The sequence below is a fragment of the Panthera tigris genome, chromosome C1 (assembly GCF_018350195.1).
Source record: "Panthera tigris isolate Pti1 chromosome C1, P.tigris_Pti1_mat1.1, whole genome shotgun sequence".
NCBI classification, from domain to species: domain Eukaryota; kingdom Metazoa; phylum Chordata; class Mammalia; order Carnivora; family Felidae; genus Panthera; species Panthera tigris.
The window spans coordinates 160402869-160417672 of record NC_056667.1 but is presented as its reverse complement, the minus strand read 5'-3'; the positions used below and the strand labels follow the sequence as shown (position 1 = coordinate 160417672).

The 14804-nt window shown below is 41.9% G+C and overlaps 1 protein-coding gene across 4 annotated transcripts; it reads right to left on the bottom strand.

Annotated features, from left to right (window-relative positions):
- Positions 1-301: 301 nt before the first annotated feature.
- CDCA7 (cell division cycle associated 7) lies at positions 302-12507 on the bottom strand. Of its 4 annotated transcripts, none has more exons than XM_042997342.1 (10): positions 12381-12507; positions 9378-9503; positions 8723-8959; positions 5811-6047; positions 5442-5519; positions 3892-4092; positions 3350-3487; positions 2597-2746; positions 1999-2135; positions 302-1414 (listed from the first exon to the last, which is right to left on the bottom strand). In XM_042997342.1, exons 1-10 carry the CDS (start codon positions 12399-12401, stop codon positions 1384-1386), a joined length of 1356 nt encoding a protein of 451 aa, XP_042853276.1. In that variant the 5' UTR covers positions 12402-12507; the 3' UTR covers positions 302-1383. The 4 variants fall into 4 exon arrangements, with proteins under 4 accessions (XP_042853276.1, XP_042853278.1, XP_042853277.1 ...); XM_042997344.1 differs by having other exon boundaries at positions 303-1414; positions 8723-8827; XM_042997343.1 differs by lacking the exon at positions 12381-12507 and adding an exon at positions 12251-12305 and having other exon boundaries at positions 303-1414.
- Positions 12508-14804: the final 2297 nt, after the last annotated feature.

Here is a 14804-nt window from a genome sequence, read left to right as displayed (position 1 = left end):
TAGTTCTTGGGTTGGCAAATGGTGAAAGGAAAACAAAGTTGTAAAACTTCATGAGCATGTATTATTTTCTATCTATAGTTGTCTCAGCTGATTTTCTGATCACTGCAACTGGTTATATCACCAAGCTAGGTCCTGTTCAAAAGAGCTGGCCCTTAACCTTCAGAAACTTAAGCCAAAAGGCAGACTCTATAAAAGGTAGAAATGGTCTTTTGTTTAAATATGAGAAGACAATTAGGATTCAGTGCAGTTAAGATTATTAAAGAATAAAAAAGAAAACAGACAAGTTAGAATATAACATTTTATTATTAAAATAAAAAACTTTGTATAAAAGCATTACAGATCAAAAGCTCTATTTACATTTATTGATTCAATGTCCAATTAGGCATCAAACACTGAATGGCCATAGCAATAGGCTACACATGCAAAGAAAATAGACAAAGACACTTTGATTCCACCTCTACAAAACGATCTAATGCAAAAAGGGGTCAGGTAGGGGGTAGGGGCGACACATGAATTCTGCCCAGAAATTAAAAGGACAGAGTTGTCAAGTTAACAAATTGTTGAAAGTCACCCAACTCCAAAAAGGCACTTCTCATTGTTACAAAAGTGCTTAAAACCTGAACATGAACTCCGTGCCTAGTTTATAACTTCAAGAATGTAAAAACTGCAAAGACTAGTCATAGACTAGTACTAATATCAATTTTCCATGCAAAATGATCAGGAATTTGAAACATCTTACATAGGAACGGAAATAAACTTGGCAAACTACAATTGCACGATACATGGAATATTCTCATGAGAGGCATCCAAAATAATAATACTCCATTTCCCAACAATTACCCAATTTTTCCACATGGTTTTAAGACTTGTGTGCCTTGATTCTGTTAGAAAAGGTTAACTAGTATGAACAATAAATCATAAATTGTGCTCACTGCTTTCCCGTAAACAAGTTAGAGGGCTGTTCTCTGGAATTCAATAGATGTAGTTAGTTAATGTTACTACTGTTTCTAAGTGCTTGGTTTTATGGGCAGATTCCAGGGCGATTTCAATGCCAGTTAAATCAAACATGCTTTCATAAAATTGCTATTCAAAAAGAATTCAGAAACAAAATGGTGGGAGGGAACCAATGGAAATAGAGGGGGATGGAATGGGGTGAGGGGTGGGGGAAAAAGCAAAGAAACAGCAGGAGGGCACAGTATAGCTAGAGATATACCTCTGTGATGCTCAGAAACGCGTTTGTTAGTGAGAGAACTTGATTTGCGTTTCCTACAGAACAGACTGATCATCAAAATTCGTAACTCAGGTTCCAATCACATGACAAAATTGAAAACCTGAATTTGGAAGATTTGCACAGTGGAAGACGGGTAGTGGATCTTCTAAATGCTATGCTTGCATTTCGAATTCCTGTTTCAGACTGAAAGAGAGAAGGGAACGCGTCAGGATATGGTTTTCGACCTAAGAATTTTCTTTCGAAAGTTTAATTCACTGTTTTAAAAATGTTTTCATTGAGGGGTGCCTAGGTGGCTCAGTCGGTTTAAGTGTCTGACTCTTGATTTTGGCTCAGGTCATGATCTCAAGGTTTGTAAGATCGAGCCCTGCATCAGGTTCTCCACTGACTGTGTGGAGCCTGCTTGGGATTTTCTCCCCCCCTCTCTGCTCCTCCCCGACTCACATTCTCTACCTCTCTCAAAATAAGTAAACTTCAAGAAAAATTATTTAAAAATGTCTTTACTGAGTTGTAAAATAGTCAAGTGCATACATCTGAAATGTACAACTTGAATTTTTACACACTCACACGTACATGTCCCCACCACCCAGATGATGATATAAAATGTCTCTCACATTCAAAAAGACTCCCAATGTGCCTGTTTCCAGTCAAAACATGCGGTTCCCACCACCTGGAGATAACCGCTATTCTGACTTCTATCACCTTCTTACTAAGATACATAAATGAATGTTAAGATTTGGGTGTGGAGGGGAGAAAAGCCAGCCAATTACCTTTTCAAGTAAGCATGCACGTTCCCAAAGCCATGGTATTTGGCTAAATACACAAGGACCCCAGTCGCACACCGCCCATCTCGCTGCCGACAGAAACTGCAGTTGCAGATTCGGCGGCAAGGCGGACAATACCAGTTCTGAAGGAGAATTGTGAAAAGGCACAGTTAAGTCAAATCTTCCCTTCCTCCTCTTACTTATCCATTTCTCTTTAATCTAAGGTAGGTATCATCAATTGCATTTAAATCTTTTTTTTTTTTATGAATAGAAAAACCTTTCATAAGTTTTTTAATAGGATTAATTTCCATTAGTCATTTCCTACATTCGAAGGATTATTTTCTTAGGAAATGCAGCAGAGGAAGTTACACAGCAATAGCAGGGGTAAACAGAATCAACATCCCCTGAACAGCCTGGTCCCACAAACTCTGGAAAGGGGCTCACACTTAACCTAGCACCAACACTATGAATTCATCGGCCTCCCCTGAAATATGTATGCCCCACAACAATAAGGGCTCAGTCCTCTCATGGATGCCCTCCTTTGGGCCCTTTCAACTCGTGGCTGACCTTCAAGCCCACAGCACCACCCCTTCGAGGCACCTACTGGATCCAGCAGAGCATCCTTGACTTCTTCACCATAACGGTTTCGAAGGCAGGGGCCACAGAACTGGCCACGAACACCCCAACACTCCGGGTTTCTGCAGTTTGTTTTGGTATCGATAGTTTTCTGGCGGCATTGGTGGCAAGTAGATCCCTACAAAGAGGCAAATAAGGGAAAAAAAGAACAAAATACTGCTTTTTGTTTAGAGAAATAGCATAAAGAATGTCCTTCTTTGTGGATGGAGTCTGACAATTCGTCTTTGAATCCTATTTCAAATCTACATACATGGGTTTATGCTACGGACATGAAAAGTATTTCAGGCGTACTGCTTTTATTCAATTGGCACATGCTATAGTTAATATTATCAACACTAGTGTTCTCTACTAAAACATCTTATGCAAACACAAAAAAAAACCAAAACCCCACCCAAATCCTTTTTTATCTTTAGTATACCACCATACACCCAGCACCTGTGTATATAGTAGATATATGCTGAATCAATTTCTAAATTGAGAAAAGATCAACTGCTACCAAAGGCTTACTAAGCAAATACTACTATTGCAGACCAAGAGGTCTATATTCCAAAGATGCTAAAAACTCTCTTTTCTTCTATGAAAAGAAAAAAAAAAAAAAAAACACAACCACACAGGCACGTATCCCACATGGTGAGACCTTTAACATTAGCAAAACTCTAAGGATAGAAGCTATCCTTTCACAGACATTCACGTTCACAGATAACAATTTAGAGGCTTGTACCAATGAACGGTTATAGATCTTCTCTCGAGAGTTATTACAGATGTTCTCCAGCTCTTCCTCTGTAATTTCTTCCACAGGGCGAATTATATGTGGGAGGGTCATGGATCCGGCACGACGATTTCTGGGCACGTCTTCTTCCTGCATGACAAAAATCATGGAATAGCGCTCTTACTGGTGCTCCCCAGTTCTGAATCTCAGATACAGGATTTGTAATTTCTCCACAAAGAATTCAACCTAGAAATCTGTTTTAGAGCTTATGGAGAAGATGCAAGTTGTTAAGTTTACTAAGGATATTGGGGACAACATTATGGAAATGATTCCGACATTAAGAAAAGGTGAAGAAACCTTTGACCTGCTCATCTAATAACAAAGCCCATCTATTTGATAGCATATGTGGCATTAACAATTTTGAACGGTTTGAGAAGCATGTTTACCACGGGTCATCTGGCGTTGAGGCTGCGTGTGTCCCTGTGCTGTGTATCGGACGCTGGACCTGTGGAAGGCGATAAACGGAAGGGCGAGCACAAATGTGGAGAACTCACATTCATGTAGTTGTCCATGGTCTTCCTCTTTCTCACCAACATGAATTTATCTTCCTCCTCTTCCTCCTCCTCTTCTGGGGGCAGAGCACTAAGGGACCCAAGGATCCGGGACCTTGACCTGGTGAGAGGACGAGCTCTCCGTTCAGGGTTTCTTCTGGAAGCAACACCTGGGAATGTACGCCTCCGGGTTGTCTTTGATTGCTAAACAAAACACATATGATGGAACCCATTTATTCCAGAATGAGGGTTCTGTGGCACCTTCTCTTTAAGTATGTTTTTGTAAAAGTAAAAGGAGAGCTCCATTTCCTAATTCTTTGTTCCTTCTAGAATTCATGAGAAAATGAGCCCCCAAATGATAGACCTATTGTAATTGTTTTTTCTTAAAATTTTTAAATGTTTATTTTTGAGAGAGAAAAAGAGAGAGAGAGAGCACGCGTGTGTACACAGGGGAGGGGCAGAGAGCGAGAAGACACAGAATCTGAAGCAGGCTCCAAGCTCCAAGCTATAAGCACAGAGCCCAATGCGGGGCCTGAACTCACACTGTGAGATCATGACCCAAGCCGAGGTCTGACACTCAACCCGCTGAGCCACCCAGGCGCGCCATAATTCTGCTTTTCTAATACCAAGCTGTTTCCTCTCAAACTGAGAGATCATCTACTTATTCTTCCACTTAATGAAGATGAAAGAATAGTTCTTGTTTTCCCCAAAACCAAAAACACCACCACCACCACTTCTACAACATCTCGAGCTCTGAAACATTCTATTTCTATATTGAGCCAGAGAAAAATGTATGTATATGGTTTTCCTTCTTTTTCTTGCTTGCTTCTTTCCTTTTTCCTCAGGAAGAGGTGGGGAAAGGAAGTCTTTCCTTTTGTACCACAGCATGCACCCCAAATTCCCCTTAGTTGCACCAGCTTAGTTCCTCAGAAAAGAATCACATATAGTAGACCATCACTTGGTTAAGAAATTGCTTTTTCTGGGGTGTCTGGGTGGCTCAGTCAGTTGAGCGTTTGACTTGGTTCAGGTCATGATCTCACGGGTTGGGAGTTCCAGCCCCGGGTCGGGCTTGCTGCTGTCAGCACAGAGCCTGCTCTGGATCCTCTGTCCTTTCTCTGCCCCTCCCCTGCATGCACTCTCTCTCAAAACTAAACAAACATTAAAAAACAAAATTGTTTTTTCCTTCTTTTTTCTCATTCTCAGTTACTAAAAACCTATTATTATGCATCTATTATGTAGAAGGAATATACTAATGCTAAGAAAAAAAAAATTTTTTTTCAGTATTTACTCCCTGTGCTTGAGGGGCTTAGCTGAGTTGGGAAGGAGAGAAAGAACCAATCCAAAGGGTTAGTTTAAGCACTGCAGAAGCATGGCTTGGGGAGGCCCCACCTGCCCTGGGATGTACAGAAGAGGTCCCAGAGATCGGTTAGAAGGTTTTCTCTACTTCCTCTTTGTCTGTAGGACTACACAAAATAAGGAAATTGGATTTTAAAATAACAAATCTACATTAGACCTGTCCATAATACTATTATACAAATAAGGATCACACTTACCGAACTGGGGCCTGGTAGGGAACGCCTTCCAGGGAATGAGCCAGGGAAACTTTCTAATTCTGACATTAGTTTTGCAAGCTAAAAAGGGAAGAAATTCAACAGAAATTATTAGTTTAGGTTACTTGCCAAAAATGAAATTACAGTAGCACATCTCGAGTTTGATTTAACTTATACATTTACCAAGACTTTAATGATTAAAAAAGATTTTTTAAGGAAATTTTTTAGGAATTTAGGAAAAAGAAGCACGTCTTAAAGCATATTTTATGAAGACTTCACAGCTACACTGAAAATAATTCTTAGGACAGATATAAGCAACAAGCGGCTTAGAGAAAGGCCAGGAAGAATTTTAGCACAAAGTCAGATACCTACCATTGCTTTGTTTTGCTTTATATTTAAAGCTCTTTTCTCCAAAAAATTCATGCCATTTTCATCTTCTGAATCAGAACTGGAATCGGTCACAGAATTCTCAGAGGGTTCTGGGGGTGCTGCTCTCTTGTTGGCGGCTCCCCTGGTGTTCTGAGTTGGAAACTTCATGGCCACGCGGAGGGGTCCCGACCTTCTGCACTGGCTTCGGGTCCTGCAGCCAGTGTGGTCTGACTGCAGTCTCTAGTTAATTGGGTGGGAACAATAGAATCGTTAATGACTTGCTGATTGTCCCAAAGGCTGCACCAGTATGACTACCAAATTCCTTTTGGACAAGAGACAATGGCATCAAATAAATTTTAACTGAATACTTTAACTGTCAATTGTAATTGATAGCTCTGGGTAACAAAATCAGGAATTACAACAATCTGAGTGTTAACTCACACAGCCTATCTGAGACACATCATTACAAGTCATTTTCATAGCCCTTAGGCCAGTGGTTTTGAGTCATTTTTTTGAAATGTGAAATTCCTAGCTCCTTTTTAAATTTCTTTAAAAAAAATAGACCTTTGGTTTATTACAAGAATTCCTACAATTGTGCTCTCCCATAAACATGGTTTCAGTGGTTATAGCATTAAACTATATTAAAGGGGTCTTTGTTCTCTAATCTACTTTTTAAAAAATTCACAGTAAATATATGTGACATAAAAATTCACCATTTTAACCTTTTCGTTTTTGTTTTTAAGTAGGCCTCACACCCAGCGTGGAACCCAACACGGGCCTTAAACTCCTGACCATGATATCAAGACCTGAGCTGAGATCAAAAGTTGGACCATTAACTGACCGAGCCGTGCAGGTGCCCCACCATTTTAACCATTTTTAAGTGTATAGTTCAGTGGCATTAAATACATTCACATTGTGTAACCATCACCACAATCCATCTCCAAAACTTTTTCATCTTCCCAAACTGAAACCGTACCCATGAAATACTAACTCCCCATTCCACCCCTGGCTTCTGGCAACCACCATTCTACTTTCTGTCGCTATGAATTTGACTACTCTAGATAGCTCTCTAATCATCTTATTGAAAATTTAAAAATTAGAGAAAGAGAAAAAAAGGAGATTCCAAAAGTAAATTTCCACCATTAAAGATGTATTAAAATTATCCATTAGGGAAAAACAAATCAGAATCACAAGATACTGCTTCATTACCTACTAGTAGAACTGAATCAGTAACAAGAATGTATGAGAAGGATATAGAGAAACTGGAACCCGCCTACACTACAGGTGGGAATGTAAAATGGTGCCGCTACTTAGGAAAACAGCTTGTCAGTTCATTAAAAGGCCAGAGTTACTATATAATCCAATCATATATATACTCCAAGAATATATGTCCACCCAAAAACTTGATCATGAATGTTCAAAGAAGTACCATTCACAATAGCCAAAAGGTACAATCAATCCAAAAATCCATCAACTGATGAATAGGATAAATACAATGTAGTATTTTCAGAAAATATCATTCAGCAGTAAAAAAGTTATCAAGTACTAGCACATACCACAACATGGAAGAACCTTGAAAACACTTCGTGAAGTGAAAGAAGCCAGTCACAAAAGACTGCATTCATTTATATGCTGTCCAAAATAGCAAACCTCTAACAGTAGAAGATAGATTGGTGGTTGCCGATTGAGGATATTGGGAAAGGATGTTCATGGGAACAGGGTTTTGCGGGAGGGGATGAAAACATTCTAAATCGACTGTGGTGATGGTTGAAAAAAAGTGAGAAAGGAAAAAATATCACTCATAAAAGTCCCAGAAATGGAAGAGCCATTTTTTTTTTTAACATTCAAACATTTCTGAAATCTGAACAGCTTTTAGTATTCTTCATGTACTTTTAGTATGCATGATTAGGAGAAAATGACAAACTTTTATGAGTTCTTAAGACTTTTAATTGATTGGCATGTTATTAATCGAAACAAACAGCAACCACAAAGAATGGAAACATTGTCCAGAAATGACTCAGGCTGTAGACAATGTTTGGGTCACATCCAGTATTTGCAGACCAGTAATAATTCCTGATATGCACTGATTTGGACCACCGTCACTTCTTAGGGGAAATGTTACATTACCACAGAGTTAGATAGTGATAAACACTCCGTGGCCAGGTGTCCTTTTAAGTCAGGGTCAGTGTGGTCCCCGGGAGTGGCCCCACATCAGACCACCATGAGCTGAAGAGCACGCACCTGACTATAAATCAACACACTGCTTCCTTTGTTGAGACAGTCTTGTTCACAAGAGTCTGCAGAACTAAACAGTATGCTCAGGGAGAGTGGGACTGATGTGCAGCAGCAGCAGTGGCCTGAGCAGAATGACAGAGGTTATGGGCAAGGCAGCGTGCACAAGAAAAGCCAGCCAAGGAGCCAAAGTCAAAGCATGAAGGGTCCTAATTGTCATTATCTGCACTCGAACTCCTGCACATGAGTTATCACAGGTTTTCTGGATGCAGATGTATGTGAGATCCACCATGGGAACCAACATTTACCAAAGGCCTGCCCCATGCCAGGCCGGTACTGGGCTGGGCACTTGAACTTCAATGTGAACGTGGCTGATCTGGAGGACATGTGTGCTTCTGATCATCAGGGTAGATTTTTGTGGCAACAGAAATCTGGAGGTCGGTCAATTTTATCTTACCAGTTTCCAAGATTTTCAGAGCCTACAAAATGTTCAAGCTTTACAAGTAGGACTACATCAGTAAAAACTGCTATAAGACATGAAGAAAAGAACTCAAAATTTTAAAAAGGTCAACAAAATTTCCTGGCATGACTAAAATGAAAATTACAAGAAAAAAACTTTTTTAAAACAAGCGTGTCATGCCTGTAAATGCACCTTACTTCTTGATATTGGTTCTCAAACTCACCATTCCATCTTGTATCTCACTCTCTGAGAAACCGCAAAATGATTCATCGTCAGAGTCGGCATGAAAAATACTGGCCAGTTCTTTAGTGACATCTGGCCTTGGTTTCTGTAAAAATCCACAATGGTCTAACACATCTTGCACCTCACTTTCTGAAAAGCCGCAGAAAGATTCATTATCAGAGTCCTCATAAAAAACATTTGCCAGTTCTTCACTGATATCTGACCTGAATTTAGGTTTCTGTAAAATAAATAAATAAATGTGGTTGTGCATTTTCCCCCTTTTTCAAGAACCAATTTTCCATAAACCGTGCAGAGAGCAAATCACATTTACAAGTGCACTACAAGAGAACAGCTTTTGTTACAAAGAAAAATGGTTCAGAGGTTTACAAATGATTTCTGAGTTGTTATGGCAAATCATCAAGCATGTTAGGTTAGGCGACATTTCAAAAGGATAGAATAAGTAGCTAATCTACCTCCAACAATTACTACCTAGAACCACAGCAAAAAATGAAATGAAATTACAATGCATACTGTATTTTCCTAGCGGCTGTGTAGAAATGCAGGCAAAAAGCAAGCAGTTTTAATCACGCACAAAGCATTTGGGGGCATTTTGAGCACTGCAGACTCAATTCTGTTTATTCTCAGGCAGCACTTACCGTGTTTGCAAAATTATCAGAAGCAAAGCTGTCACAACTGTCATCAGAGGATGACGAGGTTTCCATGGAAATCAACTTCACGTATCTAAATTTCTTTAAGTTCTTCTTTACTCCGTGACCCTTTTGCTGCAAAGGAAAATGGCAATACTATTAAGTGGGACACTTACTACACTAACTAAAGACATCATTTTTGAATTTAGTAGGTTGAAACAGCGCAGAGTCGATATTACCATTTCTTATGCCCTATACAGAAAAAGGAGGATTTGCAAATGCTACAAAAATATTTTCAAAACCCGGTAAAACCATAAAAGGAAGGGGATCCCTTTGAAGGGATATTGTTAAGGACATTTATCAAAATAATGAAACATCTATAGGGCTACCTCACTGTGCACCTTTCTTCCCACCAAGCTGAGAGTTATACTGAGTTCCCAAGGGGTTTCATGCTGACCTCCTAAAATCTGCCTGTTAATAAAAAACATTAAATTGCACTTCTAAAAGGAAATTTTCAAAAGTACAAAATGGTAGAGTTCCTCGGCCAAAATCAACCTAATGAGGTCTTTTTATATAAGCTTTGGGCTCTGTACTGTGATGCTAATTTCCCAAACTACAAAAACTGGGCAGCACCTCTATTTCAAGATGGCAGGCTTTCAAACAGGCCCTGTTCCAACCAGGAAGGGTATAGTGATTTCAGCACAAGTCCTTATAAATCAAGTACATCAACTCAGTGAACAAACATACAAGGAGCCAAGTTAAAGGTCAAACAGTACTCCAAACCCAGGTAGAATGCCTGATTCCACTTCAGCGCTCCACTAGCCTGGCCTGATATTCAGTTCTCCCGTCTCCTTGCTGTACAAGTCTTAAATTTTTAGAAGTCCTTCTGTTAAGTCACAAATTACTTGTAGATTACTTGTTAAACACCGAACAACCTGGCATTGCTCACAAAAAAATGAAATTGGTGTCTATCTCCTGTTAAAACAGCAGTTTCTGCCATTTCTTAATATGTAATGAGATTCCTTAAGTGTTGTATTAGATCCTGTATTTTAATTTTCTTAAATATGGCCGTGCAACAAAAGTGATTCCTCACACTGAAAACTTTGGAAGGCAAGCTCTGCTATGGGTCCCACAAAATAATGCCAAGATGTGTGGTGTCAGGTGAAATGAACATTCTTTTTTCTTTTTTTTAAGTTTTATTTATTTATTTGGCAGGGAGGGCAGAGAGAGAGTCCCAAGCAGCGCAGAGCCCATAGAGGGGAGGGGAGCTTAGAGGCTCCAACTCATTAACCATAAGATCATGACCTGAGCAGAAACCAAGAATCCGAATGAGCCACCCAGGCGCCCCATGGAAAGAACACTCTTGACCTTCTTTGTACACCTAACATTCTGCATTTCATTTCAATCTCTTGCAAATAAAATGACGTCTTTTGTCCTTTTAGAAAGGGAAGAAAATGTGATAATACGTAGAACTAGTACCCATTAGAAGGGTTCTCAGAAACACCCTATTTTCCAGGTGAGGAAACTCAAGGCTCCAGGGAGGTGAAATAGAGCGCCCAAGCTGACACAGTTGGCAGGAGAACCCAATTCTGCAATCTCCTAAAACAGCAGCGCACCTTGCACTGCTGCAGCAATTATCACCATTTACTCATCAATCTACCTGCAAGCAGTCAAAGGCCCAAGACAGCCTCAAGGCAGGCAGTCTACTGGAAGCCGACAGGGAAACATATGCTGGGCTTTAACAAGTCAGCACATGCCAAGACTCAGTTAACAGGTGGAGGAAAAGACATAGAAAAAGGCAAATGGTTATGGCTAAGTTGAACTTTTCCGGCAGGCCGGTAACTATACCATTTAGTAGGTGTTTTTATTTTCCTGCCAGGCACTAAGCATGTTTTCACATTAATTCCTTGTAACAAAGGTGCTGTCGTTCTTCCCATTTAACAGACGGGAAAGCTGAGGCACGAGACGTGAAGTGGGTTACTCAAGTCACAGGATGGCCCACATTTAAACCCAGGTCCGTCAGATTCCAAGCCCAATTTGCCCAAGGCTTTCTTCTACCTGAAAGCTACGCCCGGTTACACCCAGCAGAGCTGTCTTTGAAACCACGCCCCCAACACGTCCACTCCCACCCCACCCCCACGAGAACCCCAGCTTCCCCACTTGTGTTAATCTGTATTTATTTTCAGCATGTCACTTTCTTCCTTTTCACCCAGCCCCCATCTTCTAACCTCTCCTGGGGCAGACCCTACGTTCCGGTTTCCGTTAGAGCAAAAAGTAACGTTCCATTCAGGGCAACGTCCTGCAGCTGCGAGTAAGGCTGATGAATGGAAAGCGAGCAAATGGTGGGCGAACAGTTTGGACCACCAGATCCTTTAAGTGCTCTTAACCACCACCCTGAACTAGAGACACCTCCCCCCACGTGTGCAACGCAAATTCTAAAGAGACCGTTTTTGCAACACCTTTAAACTTCAAACCCACCGACCCTCGGCGGTTAGAAGCGGATGCCGGTGTGGCAGCCGCAAAATCCCGTGGGGACCGCGTCCAAGGTCCCCCTCCCCCCCCGCCCCACTGCGCACAAGTCAAGCCACAGCGAGCCACCCGCCCGCCCATGGCTGCACACTGGAAAGGGCTGGGCGGCTGCAGGGCAAGCCGCAGGGAGCAGGGAGGGTGGCGCTCCTCTCCGTCCGGGCTCAGGCCGGCAGACACAATGGGGAACCCGCCAGCCCCGGCTACTGTCTGGCCCCGGGCGCACGTGCACTTAGAGCGCACGTGGCCTCAGGTTCTCTGGCGCGGCCAACCCTGCAAACTGCTCACATCTCCGAACAGCCTGCGCACGAGGCGGCGCCGGCCCCGCGCACCGAATTACCCAAAATGCACAAAACCTGGGGTTTGCCTAAACGGATGCCGCCCAAGACGGCCACCAGTTAACTCCGTCCGCGGTAGTTGGAAGGAGTCGTTCCGCGCCCAGCGCCCACCGCACCCGCCCCTCGGGTTAGTCCGCCTAGCGCTCACCCGCACGCGGCGAGCGTCCATGCCGGTGGCGGGTGCCCAGGCCGGCGCTCAGAGCTGGGAGAGCCAAGCACCGCGCGAGCCGCGGTCCCAGTGAGCCGAAGGAGCAGGAGATGCGGCAGGCGGGCGGGGCGCCCAGACCCGGGCCCGGAGGGGCGGGGCTCCGGCCGGCTTTCCCGCGTTGGGGCGCAGGTCCTGCAAGCTGTGGTAACCGCGTGTCCAGGAGCGAGACGTGCTCGGCGCCGGGGGGAAAAAGCCACCCCCCAAATATTATGACCTTGAGCAAGAACCTAGGAATCTCCAAAAGCCACCGTAGAAAAACGACCCTTTTAGAGCTCCAGGACCACTCTCTTTACGTCGCTGCACGGTCCTGAGCGAATGGCGCGAAAGAGGTTCGTATTGCCTCGGGGTTACCAGGCTGATTTGCATGAATTCCGGGCTGAGAGAGGAAAAGTGCAGATACGGGGTAATGGAGAGCAGCGCGGGAGTCTTGGGGATCTTGGCATTTAGCACTTTAATTGCGACGTGCGGTTTACATCATTAGATATAAAAATCAAAGAATTAAGCACGAACTACAATCTTTATTAGCCCAGTCGCTGTCCTGAGTGAGGCACCTCGTATTTGGTAACCACATCGTTATCTGAAGCGATTAAATGGGGTAACTCCTGACGTTTCATTCCAGAAAGCACCCGAAGCTGTGTTGTCGTTTTACATAAGCCTTGTGATTTTGAAATTAGAAAAAAAGGGGTTGCTATTAGTTAAGACTTATCTGCGGGATTCTAAAGCCTTTAGAATTTATCTGTCGGGATAGAACCTAAAGGCTATTAATGTGGTTTGGCGATCATATTTTTTGTCAGAATTTATAATTACCGAAATTGGAATGAACGTGAGATGTTTTTCATCTGCCTTTTGAATCAAACCTGACATTCCGACGCAGTAAGGTGTGACTTTTTAAGCATTTTTTGTAGAGAGCAGAAATAAAGTAGCTTTCAGAAGAAAAAGTAAAATAATTTGGGTTGCTTTAAAAAACCCTAATTATAATCTCTCATTTAAAACAAGTGCTTGAAATGAAAACATTCGAATTTTCGCCCTTAAAAAACTTTTCTCTGGGGGAAGAATTCCTTTGCAGTAAGAGAGCATGCGTGAATACACCGCGTTCCTCTCTGGATGTATTGAATACAAAAACTTGGGAGCAAGTAATGCTAGAGAACAATGGATTGGAAGAATTGGGAGGGTCTTGGTCGGAGTCTAAGAGTCTTTCTAAAACTAACGCCTTGGCCATGGTCATTCTGTGACAGTGCAAGGGACAAAGAACTCATGGTCTCGAAGGTAGGCGCCAGGGGAGGCGGTTTGTCTGGGGAAATTCTTGGCAGTGTTGGGGATGGGGGGGCGGTCAATAACTGTTGAGTAAATAACCATATAAATGGTGAAAGAACTAAAATTGTGGTTAGTGAGGTGTCCTTGGGGATACAGTTTTGTGACACTACAATTTAAGTATGTGAGAATTTGGAATTGTGAAATGCATAAAGTAAGGGAAGATTAAGCCACTTGAACTCTGAAAAGTTCTGATAGGAAAATTCTTAGATCTCTTGGGGCACTAGAAAGTAATTTAGTTTACACAATTTTTTTTTTTTTTTAAGGTTAAGCTGTCAGTCTTTTTAGTAAGTAGGAAGATGCAAGTTAAAACAAAGCGATAGTTCCACTCAGACTGGCGAAAATGGAAAAGCCTGATAAGACCAGGTATTGGTAAGGATATGAGGAAATTGCTGCAATGATGTTAGTAGCGTAATTTTATTTTACTTTGGAGGGCAGTTCAGAAATCTTTAGTAAAACCCAGCAAAACCACTTCCAGTTGTAAACACAGTTTTTCACACTGCAGGTGAATTGTGAAATCAATTTACTGGATTACAGCTAGCACATTTTCTCTTTTTGAAATTGGGTAAAAAAAATTTAGGAGTAGTAAAGTGTGAGTATTGTTTTTCTGAAACTTTGTGTCACTTTGGGTGTGTGCTTGGTATAAATGTGTGTTTCATATTGTGCTTCACCATCAAAATTTTTAAGATCGTGTCCTGGAGAATGTGCATGTTGAGTCTTGTGCTGGTGCTGTCTCATTCGTTCAGGTTGAGTATTGACAATGCCTATTACACTAGACACTATTCTGAGAACTGGGGACACAAAGGCCAGGGACTTTACATTCTAGTGGAGGAACAGAAGTAAACAAGATAATTTCAGGTGTGATAACTTCTGAGAAGAAAAAAGCAGGATAAGGAGAAACGAAATGAAAGAGGTATTCAGATAAGAAAAACAGGAAAGGCTTCTCTGAGGAGTTATCTGATCAGGAGCCTGAATAAAGCAAGAGACCAAGCCATACACAAATGAGGGAAGTGCTGACTTCAGGCAGAATGAACAGCTGATTCAAAGGCTCTG

What these genes read in the sequence shown, in the direction of transcription:
- CDCA7 (XM_042997342.1), bottom strand. Translation starts at nt 12,401, where the DNA reads ATGGACGCTCGCCGCGTGCGG. An exon ending in CCATGGACAACTACATGAAT is followed by an intron (nt 3,488 to 3,891) that starts GTGAGTTCTCCA and finishes TTTGTCATGCAG; the next exon opens with GAAGAAGACGTGCCCAGAAA. An exon ending in GTGCATGCTTACTTGAAAAG is followed by an intron (nt 1,415 to 1,998) that starts GTAATTGGCTGG and finishes TCTCTCTTTCAG; the next exon opens with TCTGAAACAGGAATTCGAAA.